The sequence below is a fragment of the Euleptes europaea genome, chromosome 13 (assembly GCF_029931775.1).
Source record: "Euleptes europaea isolate rEulEur1 chromosome 13, rEulEur1.hap1, whole genome shotgun sequence".
Lineage (NCBI taxonomy): Eukaryota > Metazoa > Chordata > Lepidosauria > Squamata > Sphaerodactylidae > Euleptes > Euleptes europaea.
Window position 1 is genome coordinate 36,421,271 of NC_079324.1, and position 16,595 is coordinate 36,437,865.

Genomic DNA, 16,595 nt, shown 5'->3' on the forward strand with positions numbered 1-16,595 from the left:
AGCAGGATTCTCTGCACATCTTTCACCCTGGTGCTTAAGAATAGTTCTGGATTCCAGGTGCAGAGAGGCATGCAAAATAAAAAGGACTGGGAGTGTGATGTGAGACAGACAGAGACAGTTCTGGGACCCACCGTGGGCAGCAGAGTTCACAGACTGTCCCAAGAGGCTCCTCTGCATAAAGCCTTTAACCGTTTTTTTCCTTGTGCTGAGACCTCTTCAATCATGATGTCAACTCTTCTGGGTATTTTTCTTTATTTAGGACTTTGCCCCTTGGCTCTTTAAAGAGCTTTCCCCTCTCCCAAGGGTTCTTGCCCCAATACAGGGTGTAACGTCTTCGGCTTAAGTTTCTTCAAGCTGTGTGAGCGAAACTCTTCCTGTACTGATAAGTGCTAACACATGTTTGAAAAACCAAAGCACTCAAAAGCTTGCGAGCGTTGTTTTCCCCCCCCTTTTTCCTTCTCAACTTCACATTCCATAAGTGTGTGAACATTCTGTGTGTGCAGCAGTTTCTCACAGCTCCTTCGCAGGGAGGAGTGAGGACCTTTATATTCATATTCATCTCAAGGAAGATTAAAAATTGGGATGGCCAGATGTGATTCATAGAAGCAGCTATGATAGATAGCCCTTAACACCCTGGCAAAACCTAGCAAATATTAATGAAGACATGGTAGGCATTTGCTTGGTGTCACTTATAAAATAATATTGCTTTCAGTGATTCACTTTTTGAGAGCCAGTGTTGAGTAGTGGTTAGAGTGTTGGACTATGATCTGAAAGATGTCGGTTTGAACCCCCGCTCTGCCATGGAAGCTTGCTGGATGACTTTGGGCCAATCACCCATTCTCAGCCTAACCTACCTCACATGGTTGTTGTGAGGGTAAAATAGAGGCGAAGAGAACAGTGGGAACCACTTTGGGTCCCCATTGGGGAGAAAGGCAGAATATCAATGAAGCATATAATTTTTTTGTACAGCAAATTCAGCCTGTTCTTATCAATGGGCTTCCTTTTCCACTCTGTCAATGTGGTTTACCAACCTTTTGAGTTTTGAAATGAAAAGGGTTTGTGCAGGCTATGAGATTGTATGCTACTCAATTTACAGGACCTCCTGTTAGTAGTGGATGAAATTCAGATCCACTGACATCAAAACTTCTCAGCAGATTGTGTATTGTAGGCTCTTAATATGTTTTCAGGAGAATGGCTGTACAGTATAGGTGTACACCAGTGGTTCCCAAAATTTTCGGGCCACCCCCCCTTGGTTCCACAAACTCAACCCTAGCGCCCCCTACCTTTTCCTATAAAAAGCATTATTCAAAATAGGGGTTTGCATGACTCACTCAAGAAGATAATAACAATAAAATTTCAAAACAGTAACAATTAATTGAACATCTATTCAAATCAAATTAAAACTTTTTAGTTGAAATCTGTTCAACAAAACTGATGAACCAGCTCTTCAAAGTCTGAAAAAAATTCTCATAGTTTCCACCCAATTTGCCATCATGGTGCCATGATCTATTGTAAATTAGTGGACATCACAGTTGAAGGAGCCCACCCCTAGGACCCCCCTGCTGCCCCCTTGCCTCTTAGTGCCCCCCTAGGTAATCCCACCGCCCCCAGGGGGTGGTACTGCCCACTTTGGGGGCCACTGGTGTACACCCACAGCAGCTAGAGAGCTCACAGTTTCCTGTAATTGCTGCCATTGTGTCTTGTAGCCTTGTCCATGTGCTGAAGCAGATTAAGACATGCCTTCTAAAAGCTAAGTCACATTGTGCAGGCTAGGCACAGATGGGGTTATCAAAGGAAGTCCACCTTTAAGTGTTTGTATTTGACAGGTTCCCCCCACCCCCACCCCTCACAGGAAGCCAGTCAGCCCGATAATTTCATGAGCTCTGATTTGCTTGCTCTGCTACTGTAAAACACACTTCTTTACAATCCTGTAAAACAAGAAAGTAATCTTTAAACTTACAACTTTGTTTGAGAACAAGTCCCGCTTCCAAGTCAAAGGAAAGGTGTCGACTCATTTTGCCCTTCAAACTGTCAAGATAGCAGACAGGACCTCCCCCATTCCCCCCCCCCTTCAAGGTCAAGAGGGTTATTCCTGGGCCCAAATGGGGTGACTCATTAAGGCACGAGGAGCAGGCTTTGGCAAAAGAAAGGAAAATAGAGGATATATAATGTCAGAAATAGTAGCAAGGTCTATTTGTCTTTAAGAAAACAAATGGCGTTGGAACATGTGATGTGACGCTTCCACCATTTGCCATGCTGTGAGTCCATGTTTTTAGCAAGATGGTGCAATAAGGACTGTTTTATACCCCCTATTGAATCTATCTAGGGCAGTATTACCATACAGTGTGGACTAGCAGCATTCTGAAGTTTGGCTTTGTATCATCAGTTTAATTTTGTGGGGGTGGCCCACCCAACGCATGAAAGAAAACACGTTCTCTTTTTGGTGTTTGTTGAACCTCAGATACTGCTTGTTTTTGTTCCTTCTTATTAGCTTTTATTTTAAGACCTGTGTACCCCACCTAATCCTGTTAACTTTTAGAAGCATTTTTTTTTCTACTTTGAGCCTCCCTGCTATTTGATGACCCACTCACAGGAACCTTCTGCAGAGCCAGTGTAAATACGATTCTCCGTAACCTTGAGGTTATCCACAGGCTACATTAGTCCATCACTGACTACTAGCCAGGGTGACTAAAGGAAGCTCCACAATTAGAGGCAATTAACCTCTGAATCCCAGTACCAGGAGGCAAGATCAGGGGAAAGCCTTGACTTCTGTGACCCTCCGGAACAACTGGTTGTTATTCTATTATCCTGTGTGAGACAGGATGCTGTACTAGATGAACCACTGGTCTGATCCAGCAGGGCTCTTCTTATGTTCTTATGAGGAGTAGAAATTCATTCTGAATTTTGTGTGTTTGGCTCAGTTTATTCTTTCCTTTTGTACGAGTGTTTGAATTCTGTGCCAATAAACAGATTCTGTTTTGCAAAATTATAAGCTATTGGCTTGCCAGGTGCTGAAAATGAGTACTTAGGCAATTTCAAATGCACATTAAATAGATGGTAATGTAAGGACCGTTTCCCCCGCTCCCGTCTCTCCGTAATCAAGGGCCACATCCCACAAACACCAAAGCATGTACAGTAGGTTGCTGGGAGAGGAATCATGTGTGATGGCCTGGCAGTGGGTAACCCATAGAGAGTCTTTGGTGTATAGCAGAATGTCATGTAGAATGAAAGCTGCTACATGGGTCCCACACACCAGTCAGAATGGGTATGGAGCAAAACCGTATGACCGCAGTAGATGTTCATGGAGAGCCATCGTCATGTGGATGAAGTTCTGAACAGCCTTTGCTGGATTATGCAAAGTGGACCTAAGACAGTCAAGCTTTGGCGCATCTCCAATAAAGAAGGTTTGTTAGACAAGCATGGTAGCTGGTGCAGAATTCGATCAAGATCATTACTTTTACATAGACACATGACACAAGGCCACTTGTGAATTTTCAGAAGCTCTTAAAAATTTGCAAAGGATGGGGAAGCAATGCTCAGTTCTTGTACATTGCTGCAGAGGATCCTGGGGTACAGCGTTTGGAACAAACACTTCTTCAATTATTGCCACCCTCAGGCAATAGCTTGGGTTGCATTTGCGACTGGACCAGCCCCGTGACAGATGCTAAAAGAGCAGAGTGCTTTTGTAATACTATGTGCAAAAACACCCTCAATTTAAGTTCCTGCAGCATGAGCCATATGCTTTGTCCTCAGGGGATGTGGGAAGTTGTTGCATTCAGTCCAACTGGGCAACCTTTTTCACCCCTGAAATATTTGGTAATACAGCTGCAAGTAATAGAATGCTGTGCATGAGTTAAGATGGTATTCATGGTCTCGACACAATCCCTGCGCATGCTCTTCAGGTTTGCAGACAGTGGTGTTTAACGATGTCGTTTCAAAACCAATTCAGTCTTTTAAGGTATGTTTTCAGTGGCGTAACCTATTTGGCCTTCCTATTAAAGAGTCTAGGGGAAAAAAAGCATAGAAGGAAAGGAAGTGAGCTTTCAGAATGATTAAGTGAATTACAAATTAATCCATACCACCCAGCTAATCTCTATAGTATATACTGAACCCAAAAGAAAAATTCTTTGCAAGCAGGAAATGCCAGTCATGGGAACGAAAGAAGAAGTAAGTGCTGATATTGGACAGAGGCTTGGACCTGGGGGAGGGGGGTTTGAAATCAAACGCCTTTTTGAGGGATCATGGTCCCTAAGAGACTGTGTCAACTGCCAAGCCCAGGACTGTGTTAATAAGGAACACTTTAAGAATGTATTTAGATTTTCCCCCTCTTCCCCCCCTCTCTTTCTGCCCAGAAAATGTTCTGAGTTAGACTTTGTTTGTACTGGACCACTTTGAAGACTTTAAAAAATTTGAACTCCGACATACTTCATACATTTTAACAAGGTTTAAATTCAAACCGGTCCAAGGACTTTTTTCACTAAGGCTTCTTACAACTTTGAGTCTAAACACTGCCTCCTTTGAGGGTTTCAGCACAGAGGCTTGGTTTATTAAAAATGTATTTATTGAACATGAGTCACAAAAAAGGCACAGGGCTGAATCCCAGATATCCAATGTCTAGCATGAAATAATGTTTTTTTGGGCTTTTATTCCTCCAGGATCCCCCCTCCACCTTTTATTCTATGCAGTAGAGAACTGGCAGAACCACACCTTGTATTTGACAAGTTCAAGCATTCCAAAGTTATCAGCCTTCCTTCTCCAACCCATCCACCCTTTCCCATTTTGAGTGATATTAAATCATAAAATAATTACTTGCAGGATGGATGTGAGTAGGTAATTTTACAAATACCCTCTGGGGTAAAAGCATAATGCTTACAGACAGATGTCCCATGTTAGGCACTTTCTAGGTTATTACAGTGTTAATGTTTCATGTCAAGTTTTCTTCAGGTCTTTTAGGCAGAACACTCCCAGTCCCTTCTGACCACATAGCCAGAGCCACTGTGCCTTTACATCTCCTTGGTTTTAGTTTGTATGTTACATTTTCCCAGGCATGGGGTACTGCTGCAAGTTACTCCTGTATCTGGACATGTGTGAGAACATGTTTGAATTGCAAGACCTGTTTTTAAAAGAACAGACTGAGCGTAGAAAACACTTGCATATTAAGATTCCAAGTGTTGTTGTTGTTTTTTTAAAAAAGGAAATGCCTCTGGAAAAAGCAAGCTGTGAAACTTGTTAAATTTATATCTCGCTTTGGAAGAGCGCTCAGAGCAGCATCGTGTGTGATTTCCCCCCAGGCAGTCACTTCTCCAGGGAGTCGCCAAGCTGAGTTCTCCTTTGCTTTAACGGAGCGTTAGAACTTCCCATGCAGGGCTGTAGTTGGTTTTCCTCTTAAGTGAGCCTCAGCATTTTCAGGTAGAGCCAAACTGTCCCTAGTCAGTTTTTGTTGGGTGGGGGGCCTGACACCACAGCTGAGGGAGCTTAGTTCCCAAACATTAGCTAGGGAAGAATCCGCCTGAAGAAGTTGGCTATCCCCGCTTTAAATTTTCCTTGTAAAGATAAAGGTCCCCTGTGCAAGCACCGGGTCATTCCTGATCCCTGGGGTGATGTCACATCCTGACGTTTCCTAGGCAGACTTTGTTTGCAGGGTGGTTTGCCAGTGCCTTCCACAGTCATCTTCCCTTTACCCCCAGCAAGCTGGGTACTCATTTCACCGACCTCCTAAGGATGGGAGGCTGAGTCAACCTTGAGCCGGCGACCTGAAACCAACTTCCGTCGGGATCGAACTCAGGTCGTGAGCAGAGCTTGGACTGCAGTACTGCAGCTTACCACTCTGCGCCACGGGGCTCCTAAATTTTCCTTAGCTTTCCTTTAAACAACTTCATCATCTTCACAATCATAGCACTGAGGGAGTTTTTTTTTTTAATAAAAAATTTACCTGAAAACAAACTAATGTTCTTCAAAGGGATACTGTCTTGTTAGAAATGTGAGCTCTGTTTTTTTTTTTTGAGGGGAGGGATTCTTATAATAAGCAAAAGCCATGGCATGTTTGCTCAGTGTAGATGTATGCAGAAAGTCCCCAATTCAGTCCCTGGCATCTCCAGGTCAAGGATCTCAGCGAGCAGGTGTTGGGAAAGACCTTTCTCTCCCTGAGACCCTGGAGAGCTGCTACAAGTCATAATAATTAGGTAGAACGACCAGTACTCTGACTCAGCATTAGGCCATGTCATCTGTTCATAAACTATTAACCTTGTATTAATGGAAATAATGATTTGCAAATGTTGGTAGCAATCCCTGGTTTTCAGGCATGACTGACACATTCAGATGTAACACTCACCCAAAATTAAGTGTTATGTATGCATTGGTAAGAGCCCCGTGGCGCAGAGTGGTAAGTTGCAGTACTGCAGTCCAAGTTCTGCTCATGACCTGAGTTCGATCCCGACGGAAGTGGGTTTCAGGTAGCTGGCTCAAGGTTGACTCAGCCTTCCATCCTTCCGAGGTCGGTAAAATGAGGACCCAGCTTTCTGGGGGTAAAGGGGAGATGACTGGGGAAGGCACTGGCAAACTACCTGCCTAGGAAATGTCGGGATGTGACGTCACCCCATGGGTCAGGAATGACCCGGTGCTTGCACAGGGTACCTTTACCTTTACTTATGCATTGGGCAGTTGTTAGAAAAAAAGGTTGCTTTTGTTAGAAAACGTTTAAAAAGAAATTTAAAACACTGTGCCTGTGCTCTTTACTTGCAGCCCTGTCCCTTCAAATTGGACAGCGTCCTTTGAAACTGGTCTTCACAGATCTAAAGCTTTAGGTGGCCTGCCAATTTTTGTAAAAAAATCTTTCATCCCTCTTCTTCCTCCCCAGAATTCTTCAGAGAACTTCTTGAAAATGCAGAGAAATCCTTGAATGATATGTTTGTAAGGACTTATGGCCTCCTGTACATGCAGAACTCAGAAGTGTTTAAGGACCTCTTTGTGGAGCTGAAGAAGTACTACACAGACGGGAATGTCAACTTGGAGGAGATGCTCAATGACTTCTGGGCACGTCTCCTGGAGCGCATGTTCCGCCTAGTCAACCCCCAGTACCATTTCTCTGATGAGTACCTGGAATGCGTCAGCAAGTACACGGAGCAGCTGAAGCCATTTGGGGACGTTCCACGGAAGCTGAAACTGCAGGTGACACGAGCATTTGTGGCAGCTCGCACCTTTGCACAAGGCCTGGCAGCAGCGAGAGATGTCATTGCCAAAGTATCAGCGGTGAGTTCAAATGTCATTGTTTTAGCTCCTCTCAAGAGCCTCTCTCAAATGGCTTGGGGTGGTAGGTCCATAGGGTCCATTAGTAAAACCATGTATTTTGTATGTCTAGTTTGAGGCAGGCCCTTGGATCAGTGATAAAATACCTTGTGAAAAAATCTTCAGCTAGCCTCCTGTATAGGAGAAAGGCGACTCAGTTGTTTACTTCCTTCCCTCTTTGGAAGGACTGAACAAAACTGCTTTATCCTCTGGCAAATCCTGGGTGTATTTGCTGTAGATCCAGATCTCTATGAAATTGTTCTGTGAATGCAACACTCCTGATCCAGCATTTTCCCGCCTTTGGGGCAGAAAGCATCTCTCTTGATTAGGTTATTTGGTTCCTTTCCTAAGCATGTTTACATGCTGGCCGTGGTCTGTTTTCCATACCTTGATTTCATGAGTCCGTTTTGAATTCCTATTTCCATTGTCTTGCTTGGAACACTTGGGAATGATTTGCAGCATGATGTGTGGAGGGGATTAAAGGCCCTTGTTCTTGCAGGCAAGATTGGGCTGTAATTGAACTCAAATTGTGTAATGTAGGAAGTGACTGTTTGGATGATCCTCTTAAGATGATTGCATATTTTTAAAAAATACCTTGGTGGGGAGCAGGCTGGTATAAACAAATTCAGCTGACTTTGTAGACTGAAGAATTCAGCGACTATTAAGGGCAGTGGGGGAAGATTTGTTTACCACAGGCCTGGCTCAGGGCCAGCCTATACGTCACCGCTAGAGATCTGTGAGCTAGGGGTCTTGCTGGTTTTTAAAATCTAAATAGCCAAAGAGGACCCCAAATCAGGGATGAGGAAAAGGGGGTTTAACCCTTCATTTGGCCTGCTTCACAGTCTTTATAGTTCCCCCTCCCTTCCAGCTGTTATTAGTCCCATGTCAGAGAAGAAATGCTCATATGGTGCATGTATTTTTTTTCTTATGGGCAAACACCCCAAGGAGGGTGTTTAGCATCACAAAAAAAGAGCTTGGAGAAAGATTTAACCCTTCCCCATGATGCTGTGTTGGGTTGAATCTGGAATTTCATTCAGGAATCTCATGTCATCATGTCCAGTTTGGCCCACATTGCCTAGCATGTACCAAATGAATTTGTTCTGGGTTCTTCTGAAAATCTTCTGGCTGGTGTGCCTGTATCCTTCCAAACATATCTTTGAAGTCATAGGGTCTAGAAAAATATACAGATTAATACAGCATTAGGGTAATGGAAACACCTAATTCTTTCTGGAATAAAGTAGTTTTTGCAGATTTCTGGACTCTCAAGATGAAGGGATTCTGATGTACTTCCTGGGGCATGGAATTCCACTGTCTGGGGAGCTACAACTCAAAAGGCCCTGCTCAGCATACCTGCCAATCTCATCTCAGGGAAGGGTACCAGTGCCTAGTCTTAGATCATGGATGAGCTTGTATGGTTAAACTGAGAGTTGATGGACGAGGCCATGAATAGTCAGTGAGACTGATGATTGAAAAAGGGAGGGAACCCAGATGTCCATGCTCCAATCCCAGCATGCATATTTCTAACGCCTCACTAGTTTGTTTAAGGCCAGTGGAAGAGGCAAGATTGTAATTGCCGGCAGGACTTCCTAGATTACATGTCAGTTTCTTAGCTGGTGCTAGGCCACCCAGCTGTTGAAGGCACAGGTGGAGAGCACAAAGAAACTCCCTACTTTATAATGTTGAGTAGAGTTAAACATCTTTACTATGGTTTTTGATGTAGCAGAGTTGTAGCTCGAGGATTGGTTTGAGAGAAGTGCCTGGAATGCATTCTTAGGCCCTTGAGATAGCTGAGCTATACATCTAGTTAGATTAATTAAAAATCACAGGCCAATATGTGCCAAGTGAATTAAATCTTAGTGAATCCTAGGTAATCTGCAAACATAGGTGAAATTTATTTAACCTGCAGTTTATCACTTCTTCCCCTCCCCCTTTTTCAATTAGTGTGACTTTTTTTTTTAGCAGTCTTCCTTACTTCTTTATAATTTATTGATTATGGGAACTATTTCCTATATATTCTGTCCCCCTCCCTTATTTCCTCTTAGAAAATTGCACAAGGTGGGGTGGGGATTCGGGCTATTATTGAACTCTTGACAGACATTAAAATCAACGGGTTTAAATTGCTGCCAAACGTGAACATTTCCTGCCTGAACCTCGAGGGCATTTTATTAAAAAGAAGAAGAAGTTTGGGGGGGGGGATATGTAAGCCAGATCCCAGAGTGACTCTAGGAGGACTGCAACTTGATACTTTGCAATTCAGAAATTTCTGTTTAATGAAGAACATATGGCACAAAAGATGTGTCGTTCAAACTTAGGCCTGAGCCGAAAAGGTTTTGTTCCACGTTCCATGTCCATTTCTGGCAGTATTGAAACATGTTCCTCCTCCACCTTTCATCGATTTTTTGGTGATTGCTTTGAAAGGGGTCAAAAGTGTTGGCTTACCCAAGAAGCATTCTCCTAACACAGTGATGTCATCACATTGCCAAGCTTGATTGGCTATACAAAGTTGTGACATCATCTTGTTCATTAAATAACTGATGGAGGAAGTAGTGAGAAAAGTGGTGCCAAAGCAGCAGCAGCAGTTAAGAAAGTATTGGCACTGGATTGTAAAAAGGCGAACTTGTCACAGTTTTGGGGTGGGGTTTGAAAAATATTCACCAGCACAGCTTCCTATCTAAAAATCAAAATGGGAGAATATTCAGCACAGCCATGTTCAAAATAACTTTGTCTTGTTCGGGCTGTTCCTCATCCTCCCTGTATTTGATGTACTCCTTCTGAAAAGCCAAGATACTCTCACAAAGGATAAATGATATTGAGATGTGCTGAAAGGTGGGGGAAGGTGCCTGCTCATAGAAAAAAGAACCTGAACTGTCTCTGTGCCATACTTCTCAAAAGTCTTATGGAGTCTTCATTTTCTCCATTTTCTTTTTTTAAAAAGAAAGCAAGTTTGTAGCCTTCAAGATTATACTATGTGCATGGGCAATGTTTCTGCCCCCCTCTTGGACGCATACCTTAATGTGATGAAGGGGTTTGTGTTTGTCAAAAGGCTAAACTACTAGCAGAGTCACTCAAGATGGAATGGTCACAGCTGAGACACCAGACTAAGATGCACTCACCGCCTTCAAAAATAAACAGCCACATCAGCAGATGAGAATTGACAATTGTGATTAGAGTGGAGGAATCCTTGAAGGATCTCTACTGGGAAGCTGCAATAGTGGAAGATGACACTGGCAGGGACTCTATCATAGACAAAGGCAGCTAACCCTGGTTAGTACTGCATAGAAGAAGGCAATGGTGAACCACTTCTGATATCTTGTACTGTGAAAACCCTATGATGAGACAAGGCAAAACAAAGCTAGTGCTGGAAGACAGAACCCGCCAGGTCAGATAGTACTCAATCAGCTACTGTGGAAGACGGGAGGACAAGTATGAGTAGTGTTATTTTTAATGACGCAACTGGATTAAAGCCGAAAGGAAGCTCAGTTATTGATGTGAATGGATGCAGAAGGAAAGTCCAAAGCTGTTTGACACACATAATAGGAACATGGAGTATGAGAGGTAAGAATCTAGGTAAGCTCAAAATCGGAAAACAAGAATGGAGCATTTAAACATTGCAGTCCTGGGAGTGAGTGAAATCAAGTGGACTAGATTAGTATATTTTCAGTGAGAAAATTACTAACTATTAAATGACAAACAAGAAACTGAGTTGGTCTAATAGTGAGGCAAGATGTAGCACAAGCAGTCAGGGGCTATAATGCAAAGTTTGATTGAGTAATATCAATCAGACTTCATGGAAAGCCTATCAACATGACAGTCATTCAGGTTTACACACCAACAACAGATGGTGAAGAGGAAGAAATTGAAAGTTTTTATGCAAGGGTCCAGGAAGAAATTGATCACACACCTAAACAAGATGTGCTGATAATCATAGGTGACTGGAACACAAAAGAGAGAAGAATGTAGAATCAAACATTGTTGGAAAATTCGAGCTAGGAGCTCAAAATGATGCAGGAGAGCAACTCATAGAATTCTGCAAAGACAACAATTTGTTCATTGCAAACACACGTTTCAGCAACTGAACAGATAATTGTGTATGTGGACATCACTGGATGGCCAATACAGAAATCAAATAGATTACATAATCAGAAGCAGAAGATAGAGAAGCTGTGTTCTCTCTGCTAAAACAAGACCAGGAGCTGATTGTTGGACAGACCATAAATTGTTAATGTCGAAAATGAGAATAAAGCTAAAGAAAAACACCAAAACATTCATTGTGCCAAAATACAATCGAAACAACTTTCCTGAAGAGTGTAAAGATCATGTAAAATAGATTTGCATTACTAACAGTGCAATCCTATGCAGAATTACTCCAGGCTAAGCCAATTGAAACGAATGGGCTCACACTGGAGTAACTCTCCTTAGGATTGTACTGTTTGTTCAAGTGAATGTGAACTGGAAGAACTATGGGTTGGAACCAGAGATATGTCAAGGAAGAATGCAAGAAGACTGTTCCTGTAGCCAGAAGAAATGAAAACCCTTGATGGATGACTGAGGAAATTCTTCAAAATGCTAAACATAGATGAGAAACAAACGTAAAAGGTGAATGAAATAGAACCAGACATCTAAATGCTGCATTCCAGCGATTGGCATGTAAAGTCAAACAGCCCATTCCTGAAGGGGGGGGAGCTTCTTAGGAACTGGCGTGATCCAGTGCTAGCATGGGTGCCACCTTATCATGGAATAAGTTGGCATCTACTCTGGCGTGGGGGCAAACACCGGCATCCGGGAGCCCCCAGCCCCCGCCGCCAGCACAGCCACACTGGCAGGGCTTTCCCAGAAGGGAAAGTCTGTGCCAACGTGAGAAGGGGGCATTCTTGGTGGTGGAGCTGCCTTTGGGCAGCTTCCTAACCCCGTTCACCCTGGGAATGCCCCCTTGAGCCGCGGTGGGGCTGCACCACCATTTTTGGTGGCACAGCCTTGCTTTGTTCAATGCGGCATTTTCCCCCTTTTTAGTATTTTTATTTTTTAAGCCTCTCTTTTTTGACTCTATGGCAGCCGGGAAGCCGCAGATCTAACCCCCCCTTCAGGATTGCCCTCAAAGAGAACTATTGTAACCAGTGCAAAGAAATAGAAGAGAAAAACAAAAAAAGGAAGAACAAGAGATTTGTTCCACAAGATTCAAGAAGTCAAGGTGAAATGTAACGTATGGGTTAGGCATGCTGGAAGATCAACATGGAAATACATTAACTGAACAGGACAAAATGCAGAAAAGATGGGAACAACACACTGAAGAACGATACAGAAGAGATGAAAGGATGACAGATTCCTTCAGAGAAGAATCTTTTTGAAGAAGAACTTGCCATAATGCTAGGAAAAGTTGAAGGCAGCAGGAAAAGAGGAAGAACCGACATGAGATGGATTGACTCAAAGGAAGCCACGGCCACATATGCTGAGGGAAAAGCGTTGGCCTGAGTGTATTTGTGAGGAGATTATTTTCCTTCTCCTCCAGTCCCACACCAGTATTTACCTCAGTGAGAAATAGGAGACAAGAGGCTTTTTAACTTGGAACAGACAAAACAGGGAAGTTTATGGAAGAGAACTCACAGAGATTGGTTTACAAGAAAAAGGCAGAATTTGGAGGGAAAACTCAAAGTCAGGTTTATATACACAAGGTTACTTCAGAGATAGCTTAGATGTTTTCTTCACTCAAGTTCCTTCAGTTCTTCGTTTCAAGCTTACTCGGATTCCGTTTCAAGCTTAGCTTAGTTCTGTCCCTCAGAACTATTATTCAGACGCAGGCTCTCAGTCTCTGTCTTTCAGACGCAGACTCCCAGACTCTGTCCCCAGCCTAGCTCTCTCTCTCTGACTACCCCACCTCAGTGGCTGTAATTCTCCACACCTCCCTGCTCCTGGAATAGCTCTACCTCAGAGACTAATTCCCCTTGTGACCTGAGAATGGGCCCTCTCTAACCCAATTCTCACTCCTGTCACCACCACAGGTTGTGTGTGTCAATAGCTTCGGCTTTCACAGAACCCCTCAGGTTCACAGAGTACAGTCTGGCTTCTTCTTCTTCCCTTCACCCAGCTCTGAATGCCTTTCTGTCTCTCAGAGCTCAGGGTGTCAGCTCTCTGGTTCTGCCCACTCTTGGTCTGTCAGCTCTTGCTGCAGATTAACCCCTTATCCGACACAGTAGTTTTACAAAATAATAGAAATAATGGGAATTTTCTCATTGTAGGTCGCAGGATTCAGTTTGTCTTGATGCAGAAGTTGTATTGCAACGTTTCAGCGTGTGGCTTTCCCCCACCCCCCCTAGGATCACACACCTCTCATAGCAACTTGTACCAAAGATACAGCATAACGTCGTGGTTTAAGTGTGAGACTAAGTTCTTGGAGACCTGAATTCAAATCCCCACTCTGCCATGAAGATCACTGGATGACTTTGTGCGAATCACTCTCTTAACCTAACCTACCACACAGAATTGTTGTGAGGGTAAAATGAGGAATGGAGAAGCATGTGTGCTGCTGTGAGTTCATTGGAGGAAGAATGGGATAAAAATGTACTTGTTCGTTTCGTACCTTGGCAGGTTTCAATGGAGGTTGCGTGGAAGATCTGTACCTTGCATTTCATCATGTTCTAACTTGCTCATCGATTGTTAATGATGGAGGAAATCAGCCTTCTGGGATTTGTAGCTTTCAAGGGTTGTTTTTGAATGTGTGTCCTCATGATTGCTGACAAACGCTTGAAGATGAGAAATTTGAGGTGTGGGCTTAGAAAGACTCTCAGTCCACAGTTTGGTGGAAACAATCTGAAAACTTAGATGGATATTTATTTCATTTATACCCTGCCTTTCTCCCCATTGGGGACCTAAAGCAGCTTATGCCGTTTTCCTCCCTTTCATTATATCCTCACAGCAGCCCTGTAAGATGGGGGGGGGGCTGAGAGAGTGTGACTGGCCCAGAGTCAAGCCTCCATGGCAGAGCGGGGGTTCCAACCCGGGTCTCCCAGATCCTAGTCTGACACGACACCAGGCTGGTTGTGCAGTGCAACTCGGTGACCACAACAGGCATAATTGTATAGGCAGGAATTCACCGGACAACTTCATAGGGTCCCAGCTGTGCCACCCATGCAGTTTGCCTCTTGCTGTTTGCTGATGGTGAGGGGCATAGTGCAACCCTCTGCTGCCCACTTGACTGGGCTACCTGTTATCCCAGAATACCATCAGTGAAACTAGCCCGAGTAATGCATATTGGCTGTCAAAGAAGCACCGTCTCCATCTCCCTTTTGCCTTGGTCTGTCAGATTTGGGAGTGTGCAGCTCTTGCGGCTCCACTCCTAAGTACAATTTTTCACCATGCAGAGCTGGATTCTGCACTACAGTTATACAAATCAATAATTGTTTGCTAAGTATACTGAGGTTTGTGCATCTCTACATGAAATACATAGAAACTCTTTGGTTCTTGTAGGTTATCCGGGTTGTGTAACCGTGATCTTGGTATTTTCTTTCCTGACGTTTCGCCAGCAGCTGTGGCAGGCATCTTCAGAGGAGTAACACTGAAGGACTCTGACTAGAAACTCTGACTATATACATAGAGATCCTTATGTATTTCGGGACTAACCCAGGATGTGTACGATCCTGTTCTCACCCTTCTTTGTTTTGTTCTTCTCAAAGGTTAACCCAACACCGCAGGGGGTACGAGCATTGCTGAAGATGATGTACTGTCCCTACTGCCGCGGCTTAGTTGCCTTGAAGCCGTGCTATAACTACTGCTTCAATGTCATGAGGGGCTGTCTAGCCAACCAAGGAGAACTGGACACAGAGTGGAACAATTTCATAGGTGAGTGAGTGGGCAGGACCCTGTTTGTCTTGTCTAAATATTCCATTCTTGAGTGTGGCTAAGAGAGAACAGGAAGATGGACAACACCAAGATTTCTGTATGGACTTGTTCTGCCTGTTGCAATAAAAACAATTTTATCATGCAGGGACAAGTGTAATTGCTGGAGGAAAAGCTGAAAGAATTAAGATTTCCAAAAGGAAAAATGGTTGCAAACCTAGGATTTTGGGTTGCATCTCTCTTTAATAAAGGATTGAACATATAAAGCTGTCTCATAAACCAAGTCAGACTGTTTGTCCACCTATTTTCTGTGCTGATTGTCATTATATCTAAAAGGCGTTTGTAAAGCTAGGTGAGTGTGTTGGGAATATAACCAGGGCAAATGCCAGCATTGCTACAGCCACCTGTTACCTGAGATCTACAGGGGATGCTGGGGATTGAACCAGAGACCTTCTGCATCCAAAGCTGGGATTGAATTGGGGTCCTTCAGGGTGCAAAGCAGGTGCTGTACCACCAAACAATGGCCTTTCCCTCTTGCACGTTCATTTGTAATGCACATTTGTAGAGTGCAACCATCTTGGCTTTTCCTGCAAAGAATGCTGGGAATTATAATTCTGTGAGGTGACCGAATGCCTATATTGTATATTTGAGGGGACTAAAGGCCTCTGATATACTTCCTTGGCATGTTTGCCAAACAACATAACCCATCTTTCCTGAGGGGAATAGTGACAGTTAAACCTGTCCTTTTGGAGTTCTTGTTTTCTTGCCTAGACAAAGAGCCAACCCTGTCATTAGTCAGGAAAAAGCAGCCCATTTCAGGCAACAGATTCAGGAGTCCTAATTAAAGCACTTTATATTGTTACTTGCGGAGGTTACTCGAATCTTTCTACTACTGTGGGGGCGGGTGAATAAGAATTTCTGTGTCAGGAATCAAATGGCTGAACTCTCCTTGGGGAAGAAACCAAGAGAGCTCATGTAGCCCCCTCAGGGAAATTTGTTCTAAAGAGCTTTGAAAATGTCTGTGTATGTATTGTACTTCCACTTTATTTCCTTCACAGAATGACCATTCCCAGGTTTTTTTTTTGGGGGGGGGGAAATCTCTGAACAGGGTTTTAACTAGGCACTCAACTGGTCACCTCTGGCGAGTAGGATTCACATCTAGATGAACAGATGATGGTGTTTTTGTTAAGAGCTGGTGCACTCTCTTTTATCTCAGGGCCTCAACGTGACACAAGTTACTGACATTTTATGCATGAATGGGCAAGTCTGTGACCCTCTTTTTGTCTGGCTACCAACTTTTGTCCACTTGTTGTTTTTTAAAAAGCCACTCTAGCTATGACTCCATAGGACTTTTCAGAGCATTTATAATGTGTTCCCTGGTGCCAGTACTGGTGCTTGCAGAGACTCTTAGAAACACATTTTTGCAACAACAACAATAAAAAAAAAAGGATGTGAGCACACTGGCTAATTCATCCAGTATT

At 43.5% G+C, this 16,595-nt stretch overlaps 1 protein-coding gene across 1 annotated transcript in view; it reads left to right on the forward strand.

Moving 5' to 3' along the window:
* The window catches only part of GPC4 (glypican 4), a 74,385-nt gene that overhangs the window by 45,916 nt on the left and 11,874 nt on the right, over window positions 1-16,595 (forward strand). The window contains exons 3-4 of the mRNA XM_056859529.1: window positions 6,857-7,248; window positions 14,952-15,117. Coding sequence (XP_056715507.1) covers window positions 6,857-7,248; window positions 14,952-15,117 — 558 coding nt within the window. The remainder of the gene's footprint in view (window positions 1-6,856; window positions 7,249-14,951; window positions 15,118-16,595) is intronic.